This window comes from Vanessa cardui, chromosome 27 (assembly GCF_905220365.1).
Source record: "Vanessa cardui chromosome 27, ilVanCard2.1, whole genome shotgun sequence".
Lineage (NCBI taxonomy): Eukaryota > Metazoa > Arthropoda > Insecta > Lepidoptera > Nymphalidae > Vanessa > Vanessa cardui.
In genome coordinates, this window is record NC_061149.1 from 4,247,817 (window position 1) to 4,265,571 (window position 17,755).

Consider the following 17,755-nt stretch of genomic DNA (forward strand, 5'->3'; position numbering starts at 1 on the left):
AACGACGGTACCACAAACACCCCAGACCCAACACAACATAGAAAATTAATGATAATCTACATCGACTCGGCCGGGAATCGAACCCGGGACCTCGGAGTGGGATACCCATAAAAACCGGTGTTCACGCCACTCGACCACGGAGGTCGTCTTCCACCAACTCGCATTTGAAATAGCGTGGTGAAATGTGTTCCAAACCTTGTCCTCAAGGGGAAAAGAGGCCTTAGTCCAGAAGTAAGAAATTTACAGGCTGTTGTTGTTGCTGTTGTTGTTTACAATTTCATACTCCAAATAATGGAATATTACATGAATTTCCAAATGAATTTTGATCATCAAGAGAACGTCATACATGGAATTACCAAAACATTGTGCGTTACAAAATGCTCGTAAACTTTCACATTTAACGCAATTCAATTAACGGGGTCCATCCAAGTTATATGCCGTGGCGTAATAAAGAGAAACAGTGTAAATTATACAGGAGTCTTGCGTAAAATTATAATATATTTCAAACTTTTAAACTGCGTTTAGTGAAATTTATTTTTTATTTATTTCATTACATAATTATTTTTGAAGCGTTTTGAATTTACGAAATATTTTAAACAATTAGAAAAAGTTGTGTAGAGTCACATCCTGTTAATATTCCACGGTTGGGTAAGAGCCTCCTCCCCGGGAAGATCCATGGGAATTACATGTCCCTTGTGCCTATACTCTGGCTTACTGACTTATAAAGCCGGAATACAACAATACTATGTATTCTACTTGAAGAAAGCAAATACGCTTGGGTCTTAACCGATGTTCAAATCTAGGCAAACACCTGTATTTTCATGTGCTTAATTTATGTTTATAATTCATCTCGTGCTCGGCGGTGAAGGAAAACATCGTGAAGTCTGCATATGAGTGTGTGGAATTTGCTCCAAATTTTCTCCCTAAAGGAGCCTTTATACCAGCAATGGTAAATGTATAGGATGTAACTGTATTTGAAACTAGAATATAAAATGAGTGCGTGATACGTATACAGATAAACTTGTTTAAATTAAGTAATAGTTAATACAAATTATTTAAGCTTTATTAAATAAATGTCACTACTTTCAATTGTAGCTCGTATATATATGTACTACAATACATAGTGAAATAAATTAATAATGTTATACAAGCAATCATGCTATATAACAGAAAGAGAAAGAGGGAAATAGAAAGAGATGAAAGCATTATCTTAAATCATGTCACACTGCTTCCTTACGTGATTAGCTCCAAAAATATAACCGAACGTAATATCCCTTAAGATATCATACGGAACCTTTTCGCCATCGTCAACTCTTAGTACAGGTTCAATATATTTCGTTCCTCAAATTCACAGGTATTGTTACATATCAAAGTCACTAACACAGTGCACATGTGTGCGTGTTGTTGCGCATGCGCACGCAAGAGGAAGCACGTGATATGAATCGATGCATCTTACGATCTATTCGAAGGAAACATTCGTCATAACGGACCTTGGCATTTTATAACAATTAGTAATATCGGAGTTATATTACCAGTAACAACAGTAATCAAAGTTGATATGTTCGATTTTCTATTGATAACACGATAAGCAAGTGATCTTCTGATCTTTATATAATAATAATAAATAATGGTCAACTTTACTCTGATCCCAATGTAAGCAGCTAAAGCACTTGTGTTATGGAAAATCAGAAGTAACGACGACGAACACCCAAACCCAAGAGAACATATAAAACTAATGAACTTTTTCTACATCGGAACCCGGGACCTACCCATGAAACCGGTGTACACACTACTCGACGGAATTCATCTTTAAAAGCCAGTCCGGATAATTTAATCGAAGATCAAGGAAAAGCCCGGGGTTTTCCACATTGATGATTGCGAGTTCAAACCCATTCAAGCATCGCTGTTTCGTGTGCTTAATTTGTCTTTATAATTCATCTCGTGCTCAGCGGTGAAGGAAAACATCGTGAGGAAACCTGTATGTGACAAAATTCATAGAAATTCTGCCACGTGTGCATTCCACCAACCCGCATTGGAACAGCGTGGTGGAATATGTTCCAAACCTTCTCCTCAAAGGGAGAGGAGGCCTTTAGCCCAGCAGTGGGAATCTACAGGCTGTTGTTGTTGTTGTTTCCAAATCACCTGGCGGGATCCATTTTTTTCACCTATAAGGTCAAACCTTGTGTATAATATTGAGTAGGCTCACATAACACTTTTGAATCTTCGTTTTACATGAACTAATACTGTTGTAACTGTTGAATTAAATTTAAAGCATCCACTGACTGCGTACCACCACTGATAAGTCCCTTGCGTTGGCTCGCTCACCATTCAAACCAGTGGGGTTATTACGTGTAGAGCATAGCAACTGTTGCTATATATTAATTATAATATTTTTGTCGGGCAAGTGCGAGTCGGATAAGCGTACTGAGGGTTCCGTATCACCAGACAATACCGAAATGTATTCGTTTTTGGACATTGCTCCTTGTCAAATTACATGATTAAGATGAAAGGATTGAACCTTAAAGGTTTGATTACTATTACGAATGTATGGGAAATACGATAGATAATAATTTCGCCCAACCATTTTGTGGAACCAGCTTTCGCCGTCGGTTTTTACGAACCAATACGACATAGGAACCTTCAAGAAAAAAGCGTACTCCTTCCACAAAGGCCAGCAACGCACCTGCTAGCCCCCTGGTGCTGCAGATGTCCATAGGCGGTGGTAGTCACTTTCCATCAGGTGCCTGCATGTTTGCCACCTATCACATAAAAAAAAAGAAAAAACCTCCATATTTCAGACCCCAGAATTTATTATGCAACGGTCGTTTCAAATCTTAAGAACGATCTTGACGATCATACAGAAAAATAGATAGTTGGACATCGAAGTGATCTTATAAGGGTTCCTTTATTCCTTTAGAGGAACGGAACCCTAAAAATGGCTACCAATAATTCTCTCAAATGTGACGATGACGATTGTTTGAGAGAATATCTAATAGCAGAGGCGCGACTTTTTGACAATTCCTTACATAATCAACTAGTACCATACGTAACCACTATAACATGATCTCTATCAACACAACAATGTATCACTAAATGCATTCAAATTTGAGTGGGTGGTATCTCCACGCGCTATAACCACTATAACAAGACCCCTACTAACACAACAATGTATAGAAAAATGCTTTCAAATTTGAGTGGGTGGTATCTCCACGCGCTATAACCACTATAACAAGACCCCTGCTAACACAACAATGTATAGAAAAATGCTGTCAAATTTGAGTGGGTGATATCTCCACGCGCTATAACCACTATAACAAGACCCCTACTAACACAACAATGTATAAAAAATGAATTCCAATTAGAGTGGTTGGTATCCCCACGAGCTAACGTGGAACAGGAAATGTTATGATTGGTACGAATATGTAAAACAAACAGTATGAGTTCATGTTTCGTGACGAAAACCTCACGGAGGTCACGACTGTGAAGTCATAAGTCACAGGTTCCGTACAATACAATCGAATGAGCGGTATTACTTTTGGTGTATATGATATATTCTGCTAAACGCTGAAAATTTTAGGGTATAAAATCTAATCTTAGCTATGGACTTCAATGGGTTTAAATAGTATTCGGTGGGGTGAATCGATACTTACGTACTAAATTAGTATTTTACCGATCTGTATTGCAGTAACACAGTGGAGATAAATACTTTTATTTATGGGCAGAGATACTTTTACTACTGCTATTTAAGTATTTGATAAGTAAAAACAACACGGAAAGCGAATACTTGAGATGTCAATTAAAATTACATTTAATTATTAATTTAATTGACATATTTATAAAATAAAGAAACGTTTCGCAAAACGGTGATTTAGTTAAATGTTGGAAAAGAGTAACTACTGAGTTTCTTACCATCTTCGGTAGGATGTACATTCCGAAATGGTACCTTTACTTAATATAGTTCTGTTTAGATACGAAACTTTTGAAAGCCTACTTGAATAAAATATATATTTTGATATTTGATGAAATCTTGACGAAATATAGATGAGTCTAAAACAATTGACAGTCGAAGGCATTTTTTTATCAGCCAAAAAAAAATATCTATGATTTTTATTATTTATTATCTATTTTCTCGTATGACTTGGTGTATTGAATTCATAACATCGTAGACCGTGAGTAATACGAAGATCACGATCACGAATCACTAGTTACTTTAAATTGTATTGACATTACGTAATAGGAAAAAAAACGTGCCATCGAAATGTTTGTTATCGGAATGGCAGAAAAATGTGGAATATCAAGTGCGTGGGCAAATATGTACATACATATACATATGTAGATGCACTCTTTTTTCGCTCAATGTAATTTGATGAGACGGAGAATATTTCAAGAACGGAAAGAGTTAAGTTCATGACATATAAATATATATATATATATATATATTTATGGTATAGGTTGGCGGACGAGCATATGGGCCACCAGATGGTAAGTGGTCACCATCGCCCATAGGCAATGACGCTGTAAGAAATATTAATTACTCCTTACATCGTCAATTCGCCACCAACCTTGGGAACTAAGATGCTATGTGCCTTGTGCCTGTAGTTACACTGGCTCACTCACCCATCAAACCGGAACACAACAATACTGCGTACTGTTGTTTAGCGGTAGAATATCTGATGAGTGGGTGGTACCTACACAGGCAGGCTTGCACAAAGCCCTACCACCAACTGAAACAAGTTACCTCTAGACTAACAAGGCATTACAAATGCTCTCTACTATTAAAGAAAGGAAGTAAAGTTTATTAGCGTCAACATATTGTAGGCAATTATTATTAAGAATAAATTAAAACGTAAAATGATTCAAATAAATAAAAAACTTTACATAACTGGCAACTTAAAAAAATACTATATTAATTCTTAAAAAAAAAACATGTTTAAAACAAAGACAATAATTTTAATGCAAAAGTCAATTTCTTTTTTTTAACCTGGTATTTTAGTCGTATCTTTGATTGTTTATATGTCAGATAGGCTGTCAAAACTGAGGACGCTGTCACGCACACCAATATAACAAATGGCCTATTTGTTTTAGTTCATTTGTAGTACGATACTCTATCTAAATATATAAATAATCAGTATATCTCTTAGTCAAATATTTATACGCCGGTTTTCATACTAACACTTCATTGTTACACTATTTAAGTTCAAACAAGAGAACCTAAGTAAATAGTTTTAAAAAAGTGACGTTCGAAATTTAAAAACATTCGAAAATCAAATATTAGTTCGTTTTGTGTCGTTACAATATTATCAAAGTTGTAACGCTTTTTTTATTTATGTGTGTTTACATGTACCTTTTTTTGTGAAGCGATTTTTGGAGTTTGGTTCAATTGGGTTCACCACATTCTTTCCAATTTTAGTAATTGTTAAGCTTTTTACTTGAAGTTGACGTTCATACTACTTTTTCGAAATTTGTAATTTGTTAAAATTAAATTTTAATTTTTCTCAACACTTTTTTTGCATAGTTTCATTTTAAATATCAAATCAAAATAAACTTTATTCAAGTAGGCTTTTACATGCACTTTTGAATCGTCATTTTACAATTAAGTGAAGCTACCACCGGTTCGGAAAGTAGATTCTAGCGAGAAGAACCGGCAAGATAATCAGTAGTTACTCTTTTTTAACGTTGAAACTTTGCACAATTATGAGCATGGAGCATTTCATAATCTTGCAAATTCTTTTAGAATAGCGAGATTACTTATGCAAATATCCTGTAGCGCCTACTCATTGCCACTTATGGAACAAGTATAAAAGAATGTCGCTTTAAATAACTTTAGACGCTCTCTGTGTAAGTGTAAAAGTATTTAGATGAAGCTAAATAATTACAATAATTAAAAGTATTCTCATTAATTATTTTATGATTGTAGGGTAACAGATACAATTACTGTTACCATGCTGTTTATTTTAATTTTAAATAGGACTTAAATGACAAAATATTGTTACTATGAAGTCACTATTAAGCTAATAAGTATTTCCAATTCATAATGAATATAATTAAAATCAAAAATATTTTAACTAAGAAATAAATATACTAACTTTCAACTATATCTTATTCGTTCGTTAATCTATATTCGGAAATTATTATCACTTGAAAAATAGATGACGAAAGGTTTGTATGTACTTCTAAGCTAAAATTCAAAAAGAAAGTGATATTTTCATTTGTCACGCTTCCATCATTCACGTTATTAGGGTAACAGAAAATAGCATACGACATACAGTAATAGTCATTTTTTAACCATGCTATAAAAGTAAAGTAACAGCCTGTAAACTTCCCACTGCTAGGATTAGGCCTCCTCTTCCATTAAGGAGAAGAATTGGAACATATTCCATCACGCTGTTCCAATGTTCCAGTGCACCGCCGAGCACGAGATGAATTATAAACACAAATTGCTCACATATATATAGAGAGATATGCCTGGAATTGAACCCGCAATCATCGATTGAGATGCACGCGTTCTAATCACTGGGCCATCTCAGCTATGTAATGCTATCCTATTATTTTAATTAAACAAAAAACATAAATATCACAGGGGTCAATAATTATCAGTTTTACCTTAGAACTACCTTGTAGGTCATATGTATATCTATTTGATGCGTTTAATTACTTAACGAAGGTCGTAGTGTATCGTAAACAAAACAATCGATTAGATCTAAATACTTAAAATATACTTGTTAATAATTTTTATCTCACATCTTATCTCATCGCATTGTTCTATCCATCTTGTAATTACACACAGACGACCTGTTTTAACCTGGTACATATTACTACATTTTATATAAAACTTCGACGCTTTGTCTCAGAGTTTTTAATAAAAAGGTTTTACTGTGTTTCAATCACGACTCTTTCTAATTAAAAAACGTAATAGGAATAATTATTTATCTGTCCGAGTGTGCTTAAAAGTAATTTTAACTATTAAGTTAAGTTGAAGATAAAAAGGGTGCATATTGTCTAAGATAAAATTTTACATAACATTAATTGTTATTGAACCTCAAATGCCTCGAAGATACGAATGTCTTCTCTGAAATATAAGTTTCTATGTAATCTAATTCGACAATTATTAAAACAAATTATTTAAATATAATTACGTAATTTCTTTCTCTAGTAAGTTGACTGATTTGGATTTGTTCCTGTAACGTTCTTTGAGATCCAGGTCAAGATTTGGATTAATTAAATGTCAAGTGGTGGTGGTAAGATTTCTTTCAACGTCAATGTTTTCAATCCTCTCGGACGGTTCACTCACACATGCTTAAAATCCACACACATATACGAAGTATTCATATATGGTGATATAATGACTGTTGAATGGGTGACACATTCCCATAAATGGTAAAGCGTTTGAACCAATAAATTACTATCCTCAATCACATTTTTTCTGAACTGTTGAGTTTACTCATTACTGGCTTTAATATTGTCACTAGTTCTGGGGAGGAGTGGGTTAGGTTAGGTTAGGTTAGACCATGTAATGTAAAATGTAGACCATATATGTAGAGTACGCTTCGAGGAGTAGGAAATTATTTGAATTCTAGAAGATAACCTGTTAAATTTTACGAGTACATCGTCAGCGGAAAGAAAAAATGACTAAAGCGCCAAGATGGTACTTTTGAAAAATGAGATTTAATGTTAAGTGGATAAACCTCATTTTCCAATAGTATCAAACGGTGCTTTAGCTTTTCTTATTTTTCACTGATGATGTTTATGTACAGTCTCACATATAATAATCATTTTATAACTGTCTTTATTTAAACACTGTTTTCTCTCTTTCTTACATCATTGATTAGTCATTCGAAAGAAGAAGACACAATAAATAACATTGATATGTTGAACTAATAACAATTAAAATAAATTAACTCTACAATCTGCTCTTTAACATTTAAATTTGATATATTTATTATTATTTTTGAACTTGACATTAATTAAGACGTTTCAAGGTGATGTCAGCATGCAAATGAGACAAATACATTATCCTTCTTTTCATTGCTGTCGGGTAGAATTTTAATTTAGGATTTTTTATATTTATTTATTTATAAGAACTTGAAATGGACGCTTATCAATTACTCATCATTATTACGAAACGCATCTTTGTATTTTTTAAATGTTTAAAAAGAGTAACTACTGAGTTTCTTGCCGATTCGTCCCCGTAGTATTTCCCCGGTGTCCCCGTACTTTCCGAACCGGTGGTAGCTTCACTTAATTGTCAAATGACGATTCAAAAGTGCTTGTAAAAGCCTACTTGAATAAAGTTTATTTTGATTTTGATAACGAAACGGGTTGCCTCTTGTGGTATAATTCAAATCGAGTCAAATGTTTTTTTTAATATAATTAAATTCGTGTAACTTAAAAAATGAGTACGTATCAATAAAAAAAAAAACAGTCATAGCATATATTCAAGAAGAAACATTTTCGAATTTCGAATAATTAATTATCTGTGTAAAAATGACATATATTCAAAAGCGAAAAGCAAGAGACCTTTTGTTGGCCTTGCTGTGTGGAGGCGGCTTGGACAACTTATGAATATGAAATGACTCAAATTATATTGCATGTGTAGGTCCGGCTTAATGTCATTTCGTAAAAAGAATGCCAGCTCTGTCACAACAAGTCTTAAACGTTCCTTAATACTGGATCTGCGTCAAATTCTTTACATAACTTCCATAATCTGTACGCCAATAAAAACCTTATTAGTATAATCTTTATGATAGCGGACCCGGTTGTCTTAAACTAGGCCTTTAATCAATAAGTCCAAGTACCAAAACTTCCAGGTAACCAGAATATCTATTTAGCAAAACGTCGTATAGCAAAATTGGCTTCATAGCAAAACTTTCAAATATTATGCCGCCAAGCAGCAAGTAACTACAGGCACAAAGGTTCCCAAGGTTTGTGGTACATTGGCAAAAGGGATGATTAATATTTCTAGCAGTGCCAATACCTATGACGGATGATGACCACTTAACATTGGCCTATTTCCCGATTAGTTTAAAAAAAAATCGACACGTCTATGAAGCAGAACATCTTATTAGAAAATCACTTAGCAGCAATTACATCGATCACATACTTAAGAATTTAGCCCTAACAATAATAAATCATTCAGTTTATCTGATGAATACTTCTCAAGATTGTAGTTTGTTAGAGTGTCTAAGAAAAGAACTTCCTAAACCAAGTAAAACACTTTTAATAATTCTCATCGAATTATAAAAGTAAAGGAATAGACAGCGCGTCTGCAATAGCGCACTCACATGAGCTCTGCACACTTGCATAGTTTTCTCTCTCTCACCCGCCTAGAACCTATAAATCAGAAGAAGATGGCTATAGTTTTCTCCTGATAGTTAACGGTTTGACATAAATGTTCTTCATATTATAACATAGATGTGTCGCCAACACTCATATCAGACGCAACTAGGTTTTACAGCCTTCTTCGTTCTTGTCGGTTTTTGAAGGTTTTTGGTATTAAAAGCCAATGTCCTTCTTTGGGACTCAAGCTCATACAAAATTTCATCAATTTCGGTTCAGTAGTTTAGCTATGACAGCTTGAAAACCGATTTACTTTTTTAAATTAATTATATTAGTTCAGATATATAGACTTTGTAAAACTTTTTGAATCACCCGAAAATGGGTAATTATCGTTAGAACCGCTCAGTGGCCATGACGAAGGGGGAGCTGACGTCACATCCGGTCCTACAGCTGTCGGAAGGAAACGGACATATGTGATAGGAATTTATAAGCAACTAAACAATGCATTGATAATTATCTGGCTCCATGGAAAAAATCAAATCGCAGATCTTAAAATATACAATTTTGGTGGAAATATTTCGGAACTCGGTGTATTTTAGTTTTTAATATACAACCAGTATATCCTCTCAAACAACCTAGCAGGTGGCAGCTACATATGTATTCAAATATTGCCTTTTCATTCATATGTGTGGGATTAAAAAAGAATAACAAATATTCTGACAGATGTCAAAAATATCATTTTGACGTTTTAGGATTTCTTCCTTTCCAGGTTACATTGAAAGATATATTAATGTAAATTCCGAATTATTAGGTCTTATATAGTCATGACATTTAAATTCAATCTAAAAACAAAGTATTTCCTCAATTTATAACGCTTAACACGATATTAATATTAAACACAAAATCCTTAACTTAACAAAGTCGATAAATTTTAAGTGTTAGTGGGATTTGTATTTCAAGGAAATGCACTTTGGACGTTTTTGACATGCAATTGAATTGGGAGAAACTTCCTTATCACACGGCAATCGCTTGGCGAATGAGAGCTAGGCTGAAATAAATAGGCTTTACTCGACACGCCCCTTTGCGCCATGTATGTGTGAACTGTGTGTCTTTATAGATAGATAAAGACAAGTCTGTTCCGTACATTTTTTCTTATGTATTTTTGTTTGTTTAGATAAAAAAAAATAGATATAACATAAAAAAAAAATACAACAACAACAACAGCCTGTAAATTCCCACTGCTGGGCTAAAGGCCTCCTCTCCCTTTAAGGAGAAGGTTTGGAACATATTCCACCACGCTGTTCCAATGCGGGTTGGTGGAATACACATGTGGCAGAATTTCTATGAAATTTGTCACATGCAGGTTTCCTCACGATGTTTTCCTTCACCGCTGAGCACGAGATGAATTATAAAGACAAATTAAGCACATGAATCAGCGGTGCTTGCCTGGGTTTGAACCCGCAATCATCGGTTAAGATGCACGCGTTCTAACCAAAGGGCCATCTCTGCTCTAAAAAAAAAAAATGATAAAAATGTTTCTGATATTGATTAAAGAGCGAACAATATGACAGATGGACAAAGTTACTTACACGTTTATTATTTTTATATAGATTGATTGCTTTGTTATTGATCATTTAAATTTAAGTCGTGTGCTTAATTCCTTCTAAATATTAATCATTATATTTACAAGATATCAAAATAATTAACTTTTAAATGAAGTTAATATATATATAGGGAATATGTTCTAAACCTTCTCCTCAAAGAGAGCCTTAGCCCAGAAGTGGGAAATTTACAGGCTATTATTGAAATAAATCATGTAGTAAGCTAATGAGTTTTGACGTCATTTTCATCAACTGATTCAACTTTTCTCTCCTAGATACGACGTCATCATTTGTCAAACTTATACATCAATATGAAGATACCCAATGATGTTTTAGTAAACAGATATGTTATTAACGCGCAAAAAGTGAAGACTAGAAAACGTCCTAATTGGGACGTTTGCCTTTAGTTGTTTTACGTAGTAATACGTTATAATACATCATAATTACGTAGTAATACGTTTTGCGTAATTAAAACATCTAGTTATCCCTTTTACTTATTGTTTTTATCAAGCTATCCTTTTTTACTTTTAACGAAATGTAAAAATAAACTAAAATAAGCTGTCCCCGGCGCGGCACACATTTTTCTATTGTTTAGTATGGATATAACGTATCTGTTTATTAGAATATCATTGAAGATACCATATGTAAAGGAGAAGTTTAATTTTAAACTGTAACACACAAACAAACATTTAATCAAATATTTTTCATCTTTCCAGGACGATGGTACTGTAGAATATTACAACAACATCATAGTACAGCCTCACCTTCGGCTCGTGACTGGACAAGGACGAGGGTACCACGTACGCTGCCGCTACCGTCGCCGTGACCTCACCCTTTACCACCTACATCGACCACACGCTGACCGTTTGACGAACACCAGGGATAATTATAATAAGTAAGTTTTTACATAGCATAAAAGTCGCTTACCGCTGTCTGTCAATATGTATGCTTAGATCTTTAAATTTATGCAACAGATTTTGATGCGGCTTATTTCAATTGATGGATTGATTCAAAAGGAAGATTTATATGTATAATACATGCACAATATAGTAAAAATGACTAAAAACACTGTGAACATTGTAAGGCATTCAGTATCTATATTTAGTATCAGGATTGCAACTGTGCGAAGCGGGGGCATATCGTTAGTTATTGATAAATAAAATGGTTCCGTAAATAGTGAATACATTTAAAATTTTGTAAGTGAAAAATAACGTTTTTATATATTTGTAATTAATGCGTTTATACACCATTGATTTCTTTTTTATGGAAATTGTGGTGAGCAATACTGCGTATGCTGGGCATCATTCCTGGTTGCAAAATTGTTTTTCTTTTTATGTTGTTCTTCATTATAATCTTTCTATTTAGACAAGGGCCTACATAAACGTAATAATTTATAATGACGTATGTAGACTAAGGAGTACAGTATATAAGACACAAAGTTGGAAATGTATATAATACGACACATTTTAAATGTAGCATCGACAAATAAAAAACAAAAACATATCATTGTAGATTGATAGTTTTTTGTTTTTTGCGAATTTTAGGTTATACGACATTATAAATTAATACGTTTAAAAGTAAAGTAAAGTAACAGCCTGTAAATTTCCCACTGCTGAGATAAGGTCTCCTCTTCCATTAAGGAGAGGGATTGGAACATATTCCACCACGCTCTTCCAATGCGGGTTGGTGGAATGCACAAGTGGCAGAATTTCGATGAAATTAGACACATGCAGGTTTCCTCACGATGTTTTCCTTCACCGCCAAGCATGAGATGAATTATAAACAGAAATTAAGCACATATGTATATATAGTGGTGCTTGCCTGAGTTTGAACCCGCAATCATCGATTAAGATGCACGCGTTCTAACCACTGGACTATCTCAGCTCTGTTGTTGTTGTTTGTTGTTATATAATACGACACATTTTAAATGTAGCATCGACAAATAAAAACCAAAAACATGTCATTGAAGATTGATAGCTTTTTGTTTTTTGCGAATTTTATGTTATACGACATTATAAATTATTACGTTTTGCCTAAATATCATTTTCGCATGAGAAATAAATAAAGATTGATCATTTCGAAGTCACTTAATTCGGATGTGATCGGTTTTACGAATATTTCCGAAGCAACATCTAAGTTGTGTCGGACTATAGACTCCCGTGCTTTGGATTTCAACAAAATTGAAATGAACAACAGGAGCACACTTTAAATACACTTAATATTATATTATAAATGCCTATTTCACGACTTTTATTGATTTGACATTTACAAGATACCTACTTACGTCCAAGGACGTTTTTTAAGTCAATGATAAATGAAAGTACTTAGTCACACACAACTGTTACATATAAATGTTTACATTTTTAATGAATTGTTGAATATGACATTTATTTCGTTAAATATTAATACAGTTGGATCTTATAAAAATGACACATGCACTCTTTTTATTAAAAGTATTTATCAATATTAGTATAAAAATACAGTCATAAATTAAAACCAGTTAATTAAAACAAACATATCAACACGTTGACTGCGGTATAATTTTTTATTTATTCCATTCCTGCGGTACAAGGCGTTTAACACCTCGATGTAAACTACCGTAATACCGGTACGGGGCTTATTAGACCCCGTAACGCTTAAGAAACTAAAACTCGATGTGATGTGATATAATCGAATTTTATTTCTTCAGTGCGGTACATGGTCGAAAAGACCCCGTATTAAGTAGATATACCTTAGCATTCTATTTTCAACAGGCATTGTACAAATATATTTATCAGTTTCTTCCAATATATCAAATAGATGTTACGGCCTCAGCACGACAAAGAAATCTATGTTTTTCTTGTACATACGAGGCGTATTAGACCTCGTTGCGCATTGAACGTTTGTACCCATAAATGATGCCCACACACACCTGTGTAATAGTCAAGCGCTCTTTTGAGATATAACAGATTACTGCTCCACTGCTAAGTCATATTCCCAAACAAATCTAACTGATGTTTGCTCTACTTTATTTTAAGCGTCCACAAACAAATAGTTGAATAAGTATTTACTTTTTTTTTAACAGTGACGAATACGATGAAGACTCAGGATTGCTGCCATCAGTCACAATGAAGATATACAAAGGAGACCCTGAAGATAAAGAGGTAATATTAATTTATGATCTCCTAGTACCCAAAGATAGATAAAAACTGTTAGTAAGGTTTCTTTTGCTGGTTGAATTGTCTGCTGTTTGGGTAGGTCACCCTTTCATCAGATATTCTACCGCCAAACAATTACTCATTATTGTTGTGTTCCGGTTTGAAGAGTGAGTGAGCCAGGCGTAACTTAGGCAGGAGGGGACTCATTTGCCCGTACACATATAATATATATTTTAATAATTAAAATATGACATAATATTGCATATACATGCTTGATTATTATTCTTATCAGAAAAAGTAGAAAATGCCCTTTTTTCTCTCTTTAAATCATCACCAATAATTCCAGTATCAAATTAAAATATATTAAATTAATCAAATTTTAATTAATTATTTTAAATAATATTCAATCTGAATCATTCAGATAACGAAACATCTTGGCATAGAAATATAATGAATAAAAAAATGATATTGACAAATATTTTATAAGGAAAAGATTACATTCATTTTATTTTAATGATTATTAATTATCCTGTATTGTATGTTATACATTTCTAGGTGGCGTCGAACGTTAAAATTGGTGACACTCTGACCCTGGTCGTTTCGTTGGAGAAGCAACGGCAGTATGGTCTTCTGGTCTCCGAATGCTCCGTTAGAGATGGTCTGGGATGGGCCGAACAAAGCCTTATAGCGGACGACGGGTAAGATTATTCTATCTCCTAGTTGAGGATTATTCACATATTATAACTAGGGTTTAGGAATTGGTGACAATATCAAAGTCCCGGGACACGAGACATCCTACAATCCAAAGAATTCCCAGGAATTTAAGAGTAATATTAAACGTTTTTTCTAAAAAAAAATTAAATTCAAGTAAATCAATTAAAGTCAATTTTTTTAAAAACACTCTACATTTATTGAAGAAAAAGTTAATTCTGAATAACTTTAACATTACGAGACACCTAAAATCAAGAAAAGTAGACACGGAACGTCCCGGACTAACCCAAACTCTTATTATATTTATGCTTTTTTTATTATTTATGCTTAGTGATATTTTGAAGTTGGAACGAATTTATCAAGTGATTATAAATTGTTCACTCCATAATGATGTGCTCGAATTTTGTCCACGGTGTCCAACAGCTAAGACTGGAGATACTGTTGTGCAGCAGCATTTATATGCAAAAAAAATTGCAAATCAATTCGACTGGAAAAAGAGCTACAAGTCCAACACTTCATATGTATATTGCAACCCAATGGTGCACAGAAACTTGTCCAATACATAATATGTCAATTTATAACAAGACAGTTCTTTATTTTGTGTCATTTCTATTTAATCGTAAACGTTGTTTCAATTTAGTAAAATGCTATAGAAAACATATAAAATGTGGCAATAATATCAATTTAATCAAATGTGCTAATCGTATTAGAAACTACGATTAATTGAGGGTACAAGATACCATCAAGAAACCTTTGTAAGATTGTGTTTAAAGGTAATTAAAAGAAAAACTAATTCCATAATATTTTTATTCAAGATGTCCACTTGACGGTGAGATTATGGGACTGTTCCAATATTCTCGCGAGAAGCAAGAGGCCCGCGTGTCTTTCCCCGCCCACAAGTTCCCCTACACAGCCAGCGTATACTACACGTGCGAAGTCAAGCTCTGCGATCTTAATCACCCGACTGATTGCGTAAGTAACTTTATACCTGCACGGCATTGCAACTACGATATAATCTAATGTGGTGCACTATTTTATTAGTGTAAGCTATGCAATGTTGCAGAATCTCTTAATCTTCTTGAGTGTCTGATCTATAGTAATATTATTAATGTGAAAGTAACTCTATCTGTGTGTCGCTCTTTCACGACCAAAACGCTAAACCGAATTGGATGAAATTGGGTATAAAGCAAACTTGAACTCCAAAAAAGGACATAGACTACTTTTTTGTTTGACACACGACAACCAACATTCTAAAACGCGAGAGATGCCGCGGGCGACTAATAGTGATTTTCTTATGTAATATAAATACGAAACATCAAAGGAATACCAGTATAATAATCGTAATCGATAAGCATATTAAAAACCCAAACAAAAACACTTATCGCTTATATAAATCGTAACGTCGTAATGTAAACGGGCTATCAGACGCACGTTATAATTATATGTCTAAAAATAATAAACACAAAACTGGGCCGTTACTGCGTTTTTTAATCATAAAGATTTGAGAAATACATTGGCCGTCATCCAAGTGCTGTATTAAAAATATCGTTTGCAATGCACTTAGTATTATGAGATTTCATTATTTTAATTTATATTATGACAAGACTAGACAGTAGCATCGTCTACTCCAAAAATGACTACTAGTGTGAAATGAATATACTAGATAGTAGGAGATTCCAAAAGTACACAAATTGTTGGTAAAATATGGCCGATAATATAATATTTTGAGGACAATCCAATAATTGCAATACACTTTTAAAAAAGCATGTGTTTTTGAGTATAGATCCAGATAAGCAGTTTGTCACATTGCTTTTCGGTGTAAAAATTAAAATTAAAAAAAAATCAATCAATATTTTACTTAATAATTAATTTTTTTTTTTAATGAAATTCCAGGAGCCATGTTCCCATAAGAAGAACCGAGTACGTCGCCAATCGGACGAAGGGTCACCAGCTACTGTGGAAGTGTTCTCAGGGTTGTACGTCAACGAAGCTGACTCGCCCGATAACGATGAGGTTACCAGCGAAAAGGTTGGTAGGATCTTTGAATAATCCAAACAGTAAACTGTATTCATATTTTGATTTCACTTAAGAGTGTTTTCAAATTAAGAACAAATTTACCAACAATACCAACATTTCACCAAATCGCATTGGAACAGCGTGGTTGCATATGTTCCTAAACCCTCTCCTTAATGGGAAAGGAGGCCTTAACCCAGCAGTGGGAAATTTACAGACTGTTACTGTTTTTAGCAAGTATGCATGGCGGATTAATATATTTCCTTTAGAAAACCGAACTTAATAGTTAATATTTTATTCTACCACCAAATAACAGTACTCAGTATTGTTGTGTTCCGGTTTGAAGGGTGAGTGAGCCCGTGTAACTACAGGCACAAGGGACATAGCATCTTAGTTCCCAAGGTTAGTGGCACTTTGACGATATTAAGAATAGTTAATATTTCTTATAGCGTCATTGTTTATGGGTGATGGTGACCACTTACCATCAGGTGGCCCATATGCTCGTCCGCCATCCTAAACCATAAAAAAAATAAACACATATTTTTCATAAAAATTTACAAATTATATATATCGAGAGGAATATGTATAGTTATATATATAAAGCTCTATCCAAATTATTGAACGATTTGACAGAAATCATTAATAGTACTTTTTTTGTGTGATAGATTATGGCACAGCACCAGTTTTGTAAGTTAAAGTAACTGTTTGGAATTTGTAGAATTCTACAAACAACAACAACAGCATCCTGTAAATTCCAACTGTTGGGCTAAAGGCCTCCTCTCCCTTTGAGGAGAAGGTTTTGGAACATATTCTACCACGCTGTTCCAATGCGGGTTGGTGGAATGCACATGTGGCAGAATTTCTATGAAATTTGTCACATGCAGGTTTCCTCGCGATTTTTTCCTTCACTGCTGAGCACGAGATGAATTATAAAGACAAATTAAGCACATGAATCAGCGGTGCTTGCCTGGGTTTGAACCCGCAATCATCGGTTAAGATGCACGCGTTCTAACCACT

The 17,755-nt window shown here is 33.9% G+C and overlaps 1 protein-coding gene across 1 annotated transcript in view; it reads left to right on the forward strand.

The window, feature by feature from the left end:
* The window catches only part of LOC124541087, a 62,433-nt gene that overhangs the window by 43,030 nt on the left and 1,648 nt on the right, over nt 1–17,755 (forward strand). Inside the window, exons 5-9 of the mRNA XM_047118912.1 lie at nt 11,594–11,772; nt 13,942–14,020; nt 14,570–14,712; nt 15,541–15,697; nt 16,619–16,753. Coding sequence (XP_046974868.1) covers nt 11,594–11,772; nt 13,942–14,020; nt 14,570–14,712; nt 15,541–15,697; nt 16,619–16,753 — 693 coding nt within the window. The remainder of the gene's footprint in view (nt 1–11,593; nt 11,773–13,941; nt 14,021–14,569; nt 14,713–15,540; nt 15,698–16,618; nt 16,754–17,755) is intronic.